Raw genomic sequence first — 12953 nt, 5'->3', positions numbered from 1 at the left:
CTAAAGACTCTACCAGAAAACTACTAGTGTTAGTCAATGAATTTGGTAAAGTAGCAGGATAGAAAATTAATGCACAGAAATCTCTTGCATTCCTATACACTAATGATGAAAAATCTGAAAGTGAAATTAAGAAAACATTCCCATTTACCATTGCAACAAAAAGAATAAAATATCTAGGAATAAACCTACCTAAGGAGACAAAAGACCTGTATGCAGAAAATTATAAGACACTGATGAAAGAAATTAAAGATGATACAAACAGCTGGAGAGATATACCATGTTCTTGGATTGGAAGAATGAACATAGTGAAAATGACTCTACTACCCAAAGCAATCTACAGATTCAATGCAATCCCTATCAAACTACCACTGGCATTTTTCACAGAACTAGAACAAAAAATTTCACAATTTGTATGGAAACACAAAAGACCCCGAATAGCCAAAGCAATCTTGAGAAAGAAAAACGGAGCTGGAGGAATCAGGCTCTCCCTGACTTCAGAGTATACTACAAAGCTACAGTAATCAAGACAGTATGGTACTGGCACAAAAACAGAAATATAGATCAGTGGAACAGGATAGAAATCCCAGAGATAAACCCACGTACATATGGTCACCTTATCTTTGATAAAGGAGGCAAGAATATACAGTGGAGAAAAGACAGCCTCTTCAATAAGTGGTGCTGAGAGAACTGGACAGCTACATGTAAAAGAATGAAAGTAGAACACTCCCTAACATCATATACAAAAATAAACTCAAATTGACTTAAAGACCTAAATGTAAGGCCAGACACTATCAAACTCTTAGAGGAAAACATAGGCAGAACACTGTATGACATAAATCACAGCAAGATCCTTTTTGACCCACCTCCTAGAGAAATGGAAATAAAAACAAAAATAAACAAATGGGACCTAATGAAACTTAAAAGCTTTTGAACAGCAAAGGAAACCATAAACAAGATGAAAAGACAACCCTCAGAATGGCAGAAAATATTTGCAAATGAAGCAACTGACAAAGGATTCATCTCCAAAATTTATAAGCAGCTCATGCAGCTCAATATCAAAAAAACAAACAACCCAATCCAAACATGGACAGAAGACCTAAGTAGACATTTCTGCAAAGAAGGTATACAGATTGCCAACAAACACATGAAAGAATGCTCAACATCATTAATCATTAGAGAAATGCAAATCAAAACTACAATGAGATATCATCTCATACCGGTCAGAATGGCCAACATCAAAAAATCTACGAACAATAAATGCTGGAGAGGGTGTGGAGAAAGGGAACCCTCTTGCACTGTTGGTGGGAATGTAAATTGATACAGCCACTATGGAGAACAGTATGGAGGTTCCTTAAAAAACTAAAAATAGAACTACCATATGACCCAGCAATCCCACTACTGGGCGTATACCCCGAGAAAACCATAATTCAAAAAGAGTCATGTACCACAATGTTCATTGCAGCTCTATTTACAATAGCCAGGACATGGAAGCAACCTAAGTGTCCATCAACAGATGAATGGATAAAGAAGATGTGGCACATATCTACAAGGGAATATTACTCAGCCATGAAAAGAAACGAAACTGAGTTATTTGTAGTAAGGTGGATGGACCTAGAGTCTGTCATACAGAGTGAAGTAAGTCAGAAAGAGAAAAACAAATACCATATGCTAACACATATATATGGAATCTAAAAAAAAAAAAAAAGTCGTCATGAAGAACGTAGAGGCAAGACGGGATTAAAGACACAGACCTACTAGAGAATGGACTTGAGGATATGGGGAGGGGGAAGGGTAAGCTGCAACAAAGTGAGAGAGTGGCATTGGACATACATACACTACCAAATGTAAAATAGATAGCTAGTGGGAAGCAGCCTCATAGCACAGGGAGATCAGCTCAGTGCTTTGTGACCACCTAGAGGGGTGGGATAGGGACGGTGGGAGGGAGGGAGACGCCAGAGGGAAGAGATATGGGGATATATGTATATGTATAACTGATTCACTTTGTTATAAAGCAGAAACTAACACACCATTGTAAAGCAATTATACTCCAATAAAGATGTTAAAAAAAAAAAAAACTTATGGCAAGGGGCCTTCCCTGGTGGTGCAGTGGTTAAGAATCCACCTGCCAGTGCAGGGGATATGGGTTCGAGCCCTAGTCTGGAAGATCCCACAAGCCTGTGGGCCATGACTACTTCGCCTAGCGCTGTAGAGCCCGCGAGCCACAGCTACTGAGCCCATGCACCTAGAGCTCGTGCTCCGCAACAAGAGGAGCCACCACAATGAGAAGCCCAGGCACCGCAACAAAGAGTAGCCCCCACTTGCAGCAACTAGAGAAAGCCCGCGCGCAGCACTGAAGACTCAATGCAGCCAAAATTAAAAAATAATAAATAATAAATTTATTTTTTTAAAAAAAAGCTTGTGGCAAAAGTTTTCAAGAATTACTAGTTTTTAACCTTTGAACCATAAGCCTTAAGTGATTTGGACTTTGATTGATTTAGAATCGAATAGTAATATTTTAGAGCTGGAAGAGAACTTAAGAGTGTCATATGGTCCAAAACTGCAAAAAATGTGTAGTTAAGGGTATTTAGTCCAGGTGCTTTGATTCGCACAGCAAATATTTGGCTAATTTGGGACTTTTTCCTCAGTTTTTAACTCATTGAGAGTATTTTTTTAATATTCTCTACAAATGGCTCTTGTTTTACAACTTTTCAGGAATGTCAATGTTTGATTTAGCAAGTTGATTTAGAAAAGTGGAGTTATTAACAAACCAAGTAGTTAAATCATGCACCTAATTCCAGAAGAAAGGTTTTTGCCATGGCAAACCACAGTGTGGATATTTTATGGGTTAAATGTTTAAAGTATTTTAAGAACAATGGCTCTTCCTACTTTCTTTTTTGCTGAACCTTTGTATAAAAAGAAATTTAGAAAAAGCTTCTTGTATCCTTGGCTCTTTTCCTCCAGAGCCTTATAACTTTTACTTTAAGTCTTTGTTTTTTATTTTAAGATATTCCTTTCAGTTTCTACCATATCCACATGGTCATATATAGTTCCTTTTTTATCATCACAAAAGTTATTGAAGGTTTTTTTGTTATCTTTACAAATTTGGCTTATTGGGAACTGGAGTTGAGACTTTGCAATACAGGACCCTTTATAAATTTTTTACCCACCGGATAAACTGAAAGTCCAGTTTGCCTACGTTCATAATATCCACTTGAATTTTATACATCCATTCTTTTGATGCAAAAATATTGAAATGTTTATTAAAAAACAAAATCCCAACAGAGCAATGAACATAACTTAATGTCCTAAATAAGTAGGATTTAACATACTAATCTGCTGGGGACATATTAAAAATGTTTAAGAAAGTGGAAAATTTCTAGGTGATGAGACAACTTATTGTATCATTGTTCATAATAGTCCCCCCAAAAGGAAACAACCTAAATGTCCCTCAGTAGGGGAATGGATAAAATAAACTATGTTTCTTTCATTAATGGAATACTATCCAGCAATTCAGATGAAGAAAGTAGATCTGTATCAACGTAACTAATTCTCAAAATCATTTTGATGAGTGAGAAAGCAAGCCATAAAGGCGTATATTCAGCGCATCACCGTTTATATAAAGTTATAAAGCATACAAAACAATGATACGTACTTAAAGATGTGTATATTTACATAGTAGAAGTTTTTAAAATGCATGTGAATGAAATGCGCTAGCTTCAGGCTAGTAGTTAACTCTAGAGGACAGAAAGGGATGGAAGATGAGGCTTTAGTTAAATCTGTAATTTTTTTGTTTCTTTATAAATTAAAATATCGGAAGCAAGTAAGGTCATTGTTAACATTTGTTAAAACTAGGGGGTGAGTAAATGGGTGTTTGTTATGGTAATCTCTTAATATTTAAAAAATGTATTTCTTAAAGTAAGTGTATTTTCTTTATATATTTGTTCTCAGTGCTAAGTATCTGTCCTCATGTACTGGTCCATGCAGGCACTCTCCATCATGTATGCACAAACACATCCCCTCACATTCATTCCTTTAACAAGTATTTATTAAGTATTTCTACATAATAGGCACTGTTTTGGGTGCTAGATACAGCAGTGGACAAAACAAAGCCCTTACCATCATGGAGCTTATGTTCTAGTGGTGGGAGGCAGATAATAAATTAGAGAATATACAATATGCCCAGTGGTGTTAAGTGCTATCTATGCATGGAAGAAAAAAAAAAAAAAACCAGATAAGGGCAGTAGGGAGGACTGGGGAGGGTAGAGGGAGACTTGTTATTGTATATAAGGTGATGAAAGGAAGGCTGTCTAATAAAGTGACATTTGAGTTGAGGCCTGAAGGAGGTGAGGAAATGTGCTCTGTGAATGTATCTGTCACCACCTCATGTCAAGTGGTGACATCTCCTAAGTTACATATCCATTTCAGACTTCTCCCCTTACCTCCATTTGACTCTATGCTTGGATGTCTAATAGATGTTTCAAACTTAAGATGTCTGAAACTCCTTTTCTTTACCCCCAAATCTGCTTTACCCATAGTCTTCTTCATCTCATTTGTAGCTAGGACTAGGAATTTGAGACTCTTTGGGGAGTAGCTGTTATTTAAAGGCGTGGTACTAAATAGATGAGATCATTTAGAGAAAATAAAGAAAAGTTCACATTTAATGATCAGGAAAAGAGAGGGGATGCTACAAGGGAGATTGAGGACTGGCCAGAGATTTGGTGGCGAGGGACCCAGGAGAGTGTGATGCCTCAAAAGCCAAGAAAGGAAAATGTTTCAGGAAGGGAGTCATTAGTGGTATCAAAATCTGCTGAGAGGTTGAAAAAGATGAAGACTAGGAATCAACTCTTAACATTTGGCATCATTAAAGTTGTTAAAGTGTTCTTTTAAAAAAATGATGGGATTAAAACCTGGTTTGGAATGGATTCATGAAAGAATAGGAAATAAGGAAATGGATATGGCAAATTACAACTCTTGAGTTTTGGTATAAAGAACTGGAGAAAAATCTGGCAATATCTGAAAGGTGTTGTGGAATCAAAAGAAAGGTCTACATACACGAGTAGGTATTTCTTTTTATCATTTCTGCCCAGAGTTTGGACTTAGAATAAAATCTAAATTTTTGTGGTTTAGTTTTGTTTTAAAGGGTCGCTTTCCTCATGCTATTGCTATCGCAAGGGGAAAATATGTTACATTTTACTTCTGAAAGAAAATTAGGCAATAACTCCAATAAAATGCTGACAAAATAACCAAGTGAAAATAAAAAGAAATCTGTCACTACATCTTAGGAAATACATACCGGAGAGATCAAAGAGATTCCATTTTATTAAGTTACTACCTTTTACAATTTAATGATATTTCCTTTTTTTTTTAATTCAGTGGGGATCAGCAGTGTACTTATGTTATAAAAAATCGGTGGCAAAGACTAACACTGTATCTTACAAAGCTGGTAAGTATAATTTTTCATGGAATACTTTATAAATGTATTATGGGGCCAATAAGATTAAAGAAAAAAAAACGAAACCTGTCTTACGATGTGTTAGTGTCAGGACTGGGACTATATAACCCATGTCTTTTGATTGTTTTGTCTTCATCCATACTTTATTGGATGCTTAATGGAATATTAATTTTAAAAGAAGACAAGGTTTTTAAAATATTAGGTTTAAGTAAATAACTAATAAGTCGATATCGTTCTCTTTAAGTTTTTAAATCAGTAGAAAATGTGGAAAAGTATTTATTGTCCTTTTAAATTAATGTTTCCTTAATAGTTATATTAAATTTAATCAAATCTATAGTTCATATGTAATTATATTTCAGAATCACCTGAAATATTGTAAACTAACTTGTAATTTTATAATGCATAGTTGAATTGCCAGAAACCTCAACATATCAAATTATGTACAAGAGAGCAGATTCAACATTTTAAAAAATAAATTTTTAAAGTTAGTGTCCTAGACTCCTACCTTCTTCTACCTGTGATTTTCTGGGGTCCACAGCTCATCGCTATTTCTATAGTTACTTAAAGGCTATACCGTTACTTCATGACTTGAGAAAGTAATGGAGACTTAACTGTAAATCCTTATGGGATCAACTGGCTGGCTAGCATATAATTAGAGAATTTTAGAACTGCCTTGGACCTCTATATCTAGTTCATCTCACTTTATAGATGAGAAAACCAGAGACCTGTAGGTACATGATTTGTCCAAAGTCAAACAGGTATTAGTGTGGCAGACCAACCACTCATATTCTTAGTTTATCATTTTGTATTTAACATCATGTCTGGTGATGGTTTCCACTTGACTTTAAGGGTTCAAGGTCAGGGAATCTATTTTCTGTTTCTAGTCCCACAAAATCCAGGACAAGAGTCTGCTCCGAGGGTTTGTTAGGTAGAAGATACCTGGACTACTCTCTAGACTAGTCTATTTAACATGAAATAATGTGCCACTTGAAACTCTATTTTCATATATTCTGGGATTATTCAGAAGCTGCGGTTAAGCTGATACTATTTTAAAGACATTGTAAATATGTGACTTCTATTTTTATGTGTATTTTTCTTGTATTTGTCCTAGAAGTTATATATATAGTCCTATAGAATATCTATTTTAATGTGTCAAAAAAACCCCAAGGGAAAGTTATTGAAAGCTAGTGAAGTGGATATATGCATTTGAACATTTCAAAAAAAAATAGTATGTTCATATGCTTTAAGACAGTGTGACCACAAAATGAACTTTTAGGAGTGTGTTTATATTTGTGTATGTTTCTTTAGAATAATCTTTTCTTGTTTACCTTACTAGCCTTTGTGGATGAAGTTTGATAAATATTACATAGTTAATATGAATAGTTTGAGGATTAAAATCTATATGAATCCTACTAAAGTATTCAGAGTTACTTGGTGAACATATATGTAATGTTTTGGTCTTCCAAAAGTGTTAAATAATAAAGCATTTTAGCATCATTCAAATTATGAGCCCCTAAATTCAAGACATGATGAGTTAATATTTATTATTGTTTTTACAGGTCTAATTTGTAGATACCCTCAAGAAGATTATGAGTCATTCTCACTCCCAGAATCTGTTCCCCTATTTTGTTTACCAATGGGTGCAACTATTGAATGTTGGCCACCAAATAGCAAATACCCTCTCCCTGTATTTTCTACATTTGTGTTAACTGGAGCCTCAGCTGAAAAGGTACTATATGTTTAACAAATGATATCTGCAAATTTCTTGTACACTTTCAAGTCTTAAGTTTTATATGCAGGAACAATAGAAAAAATAACTGGTTAAATTGAATCTATTACACGCACCTCTTCCACTTTGTTAAAATAACTATATCGAGAGACAGAGGAAAAGAGAATTTCATTCTGTCCCATATACCCAAGTGCTTCTTTTGTGAATATAGTGAAAGATTTTTTTTCATCATCAAATGATGATGCTTCATTGCTTCGTTTTCTGTGTTACAGAAACTTAAAAGTAATACTAAAGAGATTATTAAATATGCAGTGTTATTTAGAATCATAAACTGTTATATTGTTGGAATGGACTTTGGAAATCATCTAGTCTAACATCTTCATTTTATATATTGGGAAACTGAGGTCTAGAGAAATTCAGTGAATTGTCTGAAGTTGGAATATTTATTTCCTTATCTAAAATTCTGTCCCACTCTCTATTAAATAATTATTTTCAATCATTTTCTTATAGAGAATATTGATACAATTGCTTTTACTCTTTATAAAACAAATGCAATTTAATTAAAACACCTTTTTTTTCCCAGTAATAAGGAGATATGAGAGTTGTGCTGTGTAGTTTTGTTGTTGTCGTCGATGTTTTAACGTACTTCAAGAAAGCAAGAGAGGTGTCTCTTCACCACTGGGTTTCTGGTACCTGGCACCTTGCTTGGCTCATAGGCCTATAATGGCTCCTAATAGCTCATCCATTAAATATTTAACTAATGATGTGATTGGAATAAATGATATAAGGCATATTTATCAAATATATTACTTGTTTTCCAGGTCTATGGTGCTGCTATTCAGTTTTATGAACCATACTCCGAAGAGAATCTCACAGAAAAACAGAGATTTCTTTTGGGTTTAGCATCATCAGCAGATGAGAAGTCTGATAGTTCCAAGACAGTTCACACTAGTAAATGCATCTGTCTTCTCTCTCACTGGCCTTTTTTTGATGCATTCAGGAAGTTTCTGACTTTTCTATATCGTTATTCCATCTCTGGACCTCATGTCCTTCCAATTGAGAAGTAAGTTAGAAGCCTTCTTGGTTCAAAATTTGGCAGCTCTTTCCATTATGTGTGGTGTATTTATACTGGTAATTGAGTAAATTTTATTTGGAAGCTAGATTTTTCAAGAGAAAGAAAGTTTGGTTGATTCAGTCAGGTAATATTTCTCTATTATACCTACAGTTTTGTTATTTTAGATAATTTTATCTCTAACAAAATGAAATAAATATTTCATCTTCTTGATACTCTTTTGAAGTTTGGAGATCCTAATTAGCGTTTTTTTTTACAGGTTTTGTTAATTCTTATTTTACATGTAATTTGGGTTTATATGAACCTTTAAAATATTCCTTACTATTTTTAGATATCATGAATTTAAAGGAAAAATTAGATAAACGTATTTTTTATTCTTTTTAAAATTTTTGTGATTTACTTTAAGATCACTAAAACTGAATAATCTTTAATGTAGTAAGGTTTGACACAAATGAGATCTAAACATCACCACTGTCTATTTGACTATTGTTTATTTTATATCATCTATCACTTAAGCTCTTTTGTGTTCTTCGGCAGAATTCTGTGATTCTAATGACAGTTGGAAGTGATAGAATTATTATAAGAACAGTCAATGTAAAATATTACTTTATAATTTTTCCTTGCAGTTTTCTGCCCGCATCTCAGTATTCTAATCCACCAGTTCTCAAATTTTTTAGTCTCAGGACCACTTTATACTCTTAAAAATGAAGACCCCCCCGCAAAGAGCTTTTTTTAACGTGTTATATCTATTAATATTTACTACATTAGAAATTAAAACTGAGAACTTCAAAAATATTTATTAATTTATTTTAAAAAATGATAAACCTGTTACATGTTATCATAAATATCTTTTTTTTTTTAATAACCATGTCCTAAAACAAAAAAATTAGGAAGAAGAGTGACATTGTTTTACATTTTTTGCAAATCTCTAATGTCTGGCTTAATTGAACATAGCTGGGTTCTCATTTTATCTTATTTTTAATTTTTTTTTGGCCATGCAGCATGTGGGATCTTAGTTCCCCAACCAGGCATCGAACCCATGCCTCCTGTATTGGGAGCACAGAGTCTTAACCACTGGACTGCCAGGGAAGTCCCATAGCTAGGTTCTCATATATGCTTGTGCTTTCAGTCTGTTGCAATATGTTGTTTTGGTTGACATAATGAAAAAAACGTGGCCTCACACAAATATGTATGTGGAAAAGGGAGGGCATTTGAATAGTCTTTTCAGAAAATTGTGGATTTTCTTTTTTGACACTGCACCAAAACTTGACAAGTATAGTTTATTATAGGTTACTGTCAGTATGGAATCTAAAACTTTAGTGATGAACTTTCTCTGTTACAGTAAAATCTATTGGTCTGTCTCTTTGAGTGGAACTTTTATACATGTGTGATTTTGTAGCATCGTACATTGGTCATTTGGAAAATACTGGTTCACTGAGTTAACATAGATACATCTCATTATCAAAATTTAAAAATCAGATTTGTGAATATAACCACCTACATCAGAAAAATTTTTGAGTATTGAGAAATTGTCAAGTTTATGGTAGCAAGATTCTAATTTTTACTTGAAAGCTTGAATTTATTTACTTATTTGTTTGTTCCTCCTTTGGGGTTAACTGAGAAAAAGGTTTTAGTATTCCATTTTGATTTCTCCCTTGGCTTTTTAAAAACAGCTTTATTGAAATATAATTCACATATCACACAGTTCACCCATTTAAATTAGTATACAATTCAATGTTTTTTAAAAACATGCATTCACAGGGTGTACAACCATTACCAAAATCTAATTTTAGAACATTTTCATCCCCTAGGAGAAACCCCATACCCATTAGGTGTCCTGCCCCATTCCCCACTTATCCACTCAGGTCTAAGCAACTTATATGGTCTTCTTTGACTGGATCCTTTCATCTTTTCGTAATGTTTCCAAGGTTCATCCATATTGTACCATGTGACAGTACTACATTTCTTTTTATTGGAAAGCTTGAATTTAATTATTGGCAACAAGTACTGTAAGTTATTTTTCTTGAAGCAATAGCCTCACTTTGTTCATTTTAATGTAGAAAATATCTACTGAATACCCACATTGGATAACATTAATATGTCTTTTGTTCTTTCAAGGAAAAATGGCATTCTCTGGAAACAAAGCAAAACAAAAACAGCTAATTCACTCACAACTCAGTCACACAAGTGCTCTTCCTCAAGACAAACATCATACTCCTGTATGCAGCAGAAGTGTTTTATGCATTCTTCGCCTTTCATCACACAGATTATTTATAAGTATACACTGCAGAGTCAAAATTTAGTAAAATTAATAGTATTTACTGCTTCATCCGAGACATTCTTAAGTGAAACTGAATACAACAGCTACAGTTCAGTGCCACTCCCTTGATTCATAGTAAGGGGCAGCAGTTTTATCCACAATGCTTTTGCACCATTAGTGCAAATATCAACACAGTGAAAACGGCAAACGGTGTCTTTAAAAAGTAGCTTTGACCTTGCAGATTCTCCCTGAATTGGTCTTGGGGATCTTTAGGTATTCATGGATCACACTTTGTTTTCTGCTATTCTAACTACTTCACATAATGCAAGCAGATGTGTGTCCTCTGGAACTCATTCCCCTTGTCTTTTTGTTCTTAGTCTGTGAGTACCTTAGTAGTAGAAACTGGTAGTATATGGCTTTTAAAAAAATAATTCCCAACATGTCTGGCAGTATCTTATATATAGCAGGCAGTCAAAACATGTTTGTAAAAAATTAATAATTTTCTCTTCTGATGTTTTGTATCCAGTTGAAATTATCTCAGTTCTGAAACCAAGATGATTTGGAAATAGTTTAAAAGTAATAGAGAAATAAAATAGCTCATTCCTTAAAAAAGGATTGTTCACTATTGTTGCCTTTTTTCTTTTCCATGGTATTCAAAACAAAACCCATCAATCTAGCTTTTTATCTGTTCTCTTCTGGGGAAAAAAACCCATAAAATCAGTAATAGAATTTTTAACCTATTGTTAATAGAAAGTATATTGTTCATGTTTTAGAAACAGTTAAACTCTTTCATTTTTCTGGAGTACTCAGTGGTTGCTTCATTTTTAAAATATGAGCAATTGACTAAAAAGTATATTGCTTCATTTTAAAAATATGAGCAATTGACTAAAAAGTATATGCAAGAATTAGCTTCTTTGGTAATGTCCACATCTCTGTTACGTTGTTTGTTATCTTCTTAGGGAGAGGTAGAAGTTACAGTGGCTTTTCAGACATTAATAACACAAACGTTATTGAATGTGAGAAAGTATTAATATGAAAAGTTTTTGGGTGGGTTTAGATAGAAGGAACTTTCCTGGGACAAACGATTTTTGGTTGTTGTTTGTTCACTTGCTTTTGTAGTAGCAGGGATTTTGAAATTATAGGTACACAGAGCTTTTGACTCAACCTGGACTTGTGGTGACATGTTGACCTTTATAGCATATGGTATTCACTTTGGAATCAATCAGGTGTTTGTTTGTTTGTTTTTAAGGCATATTTCTCATTTTATGCATAAAGTTCCTTTTCCATCTCCTCAGAGACCACGGATTTTAGTTCAGGTAAGATTTTCATGACGTAAGTGCTCTGTTAAATAATTATTGACTCTGTCAAAATGTACCATAAGAATAACAATTTTATATGGGTAAAAAAATCAAATGAAATCAAAAGAGAACCAGATACTGTTTTACGTTGGAGTTTGGACCCTTATGGTTTTATTAACTGCCTCCCAGACAGACATCTAATGTTTCCTCTTAGATAAAGCATTGCAGAGTTAAAGAAGTAGACAGCAGTAGGCGTTTTGAACACGTAAAAAGGGACTGCTTTCCCTAAATTTATTCTTGGTATTTGAACATTTGTGCCTTTGGCACTTATTCCCTAAGTTAAATGTATTAGAAGAGATAAAAGAAAAAGCTGTGTGTTTTCATATATTGCAGGAAGAATTGCTCATATCTTTGTGAGAGGAGGAAGTTTAAAGTGAACATAAATTATTTTCCCCATCTCTTTTCCCCGTTGACTTTATCTTTCGTCTTTTGTTTACATTTCTTTTTTGTCTATGCTCTTTATATGTAAGTTGTCTTTTGAATCTATTTAATCACGATTTTTGAAGTGATTTTGAGAAAATATTTCATGTATTATCACTATATGTGCCTTGTATTTATCACAGCCCTTAATGGAGTATCATTCAAAATGAGAAATCATTTATAAGTAGATATTTGCAAATTTGTATAAATCTGCATAAAATTTTAAATGTAGATTAAATTAATTGCATTAATATATTGATACAGATAAAATGTCTAGAAAAATAGCATTTTGATAAGCTTTATAAATAGTCTGCATATCTACATATCATCCCAAGTTACTTCTTGGTATTTAGTGCCAGAATACATATAGCGCAATCAGTTTGAATACACATAAAAGATATGTTTTATAGCAGAAGTTGGCAAGTTTTTTATGTTGAGGCTGAAACAGTGTTTCAGTCTTTACAGTAAAGGCCATACTGTCTCTCTGGAAACTACTCAGCTCTGCTTTCATTGCACAAAAGCAGCTATAGGTAACACGTAAACAAATGTGCATGGCTTTTTTTAAATAAGACTTTATTTATAAAAGCAGGTGGCCTGTGGATTTGCCTTGAGGCCATAGGTTTGCTAACTCTGGTTTTACCGTATTAAATGAATAATTTAGT

General features: G+C 33.7%; 1 protein-coding gene across 11 annotated transcripts in view; it reads left to right on the top strand.

The window, feature by feature from the left end:
- The window catches only part of DENND4A (DENN domain containing 4A), a 134653-nt gene that overhangs the window by 54166 nt on the left and 67534 nt on the right, over positions 1 to 12953 (top strand). For all 11 annotated transcript variants that reach the window (XM_082444731.1, XM_082444725.1, XM_082444732.1 and 8 more), the window contains 4 exons: positions 5374 to 5443; positions 7012 to 7181; positions 8003 to 8244; positions 11763 to 11829. In XM_082444731.1, coding sequence (XP_082300857.1) covers positions 5374 to 5443; positions 7012 to 7181; positions 8003 to 8244; positions 11763 to 11829 — 549 coding nt within the window. The remainder of the gene's footprint in view (positions 1 to 5373; positions 5444 to 7011; positions 7182 to 8002; positions 8245 to 11762; positions 11830 to 12953) is intronic.

This window comes from Balaenoptera physalus (assembly GCF_965194825.1).
Source record: "Balaenoptera physalus genome assembly, chromosome: 2".
NCBI classification, from domain to species: Eukaryota; Metazoa; Chordata; class Mammalia; order Artiodactyla; family Balaenopteridae; genus Balaenoptera; species Balaenoptera physalus.
This window is presented reverse-complemented; position numbering and strand designations above follow the sequence as displayed.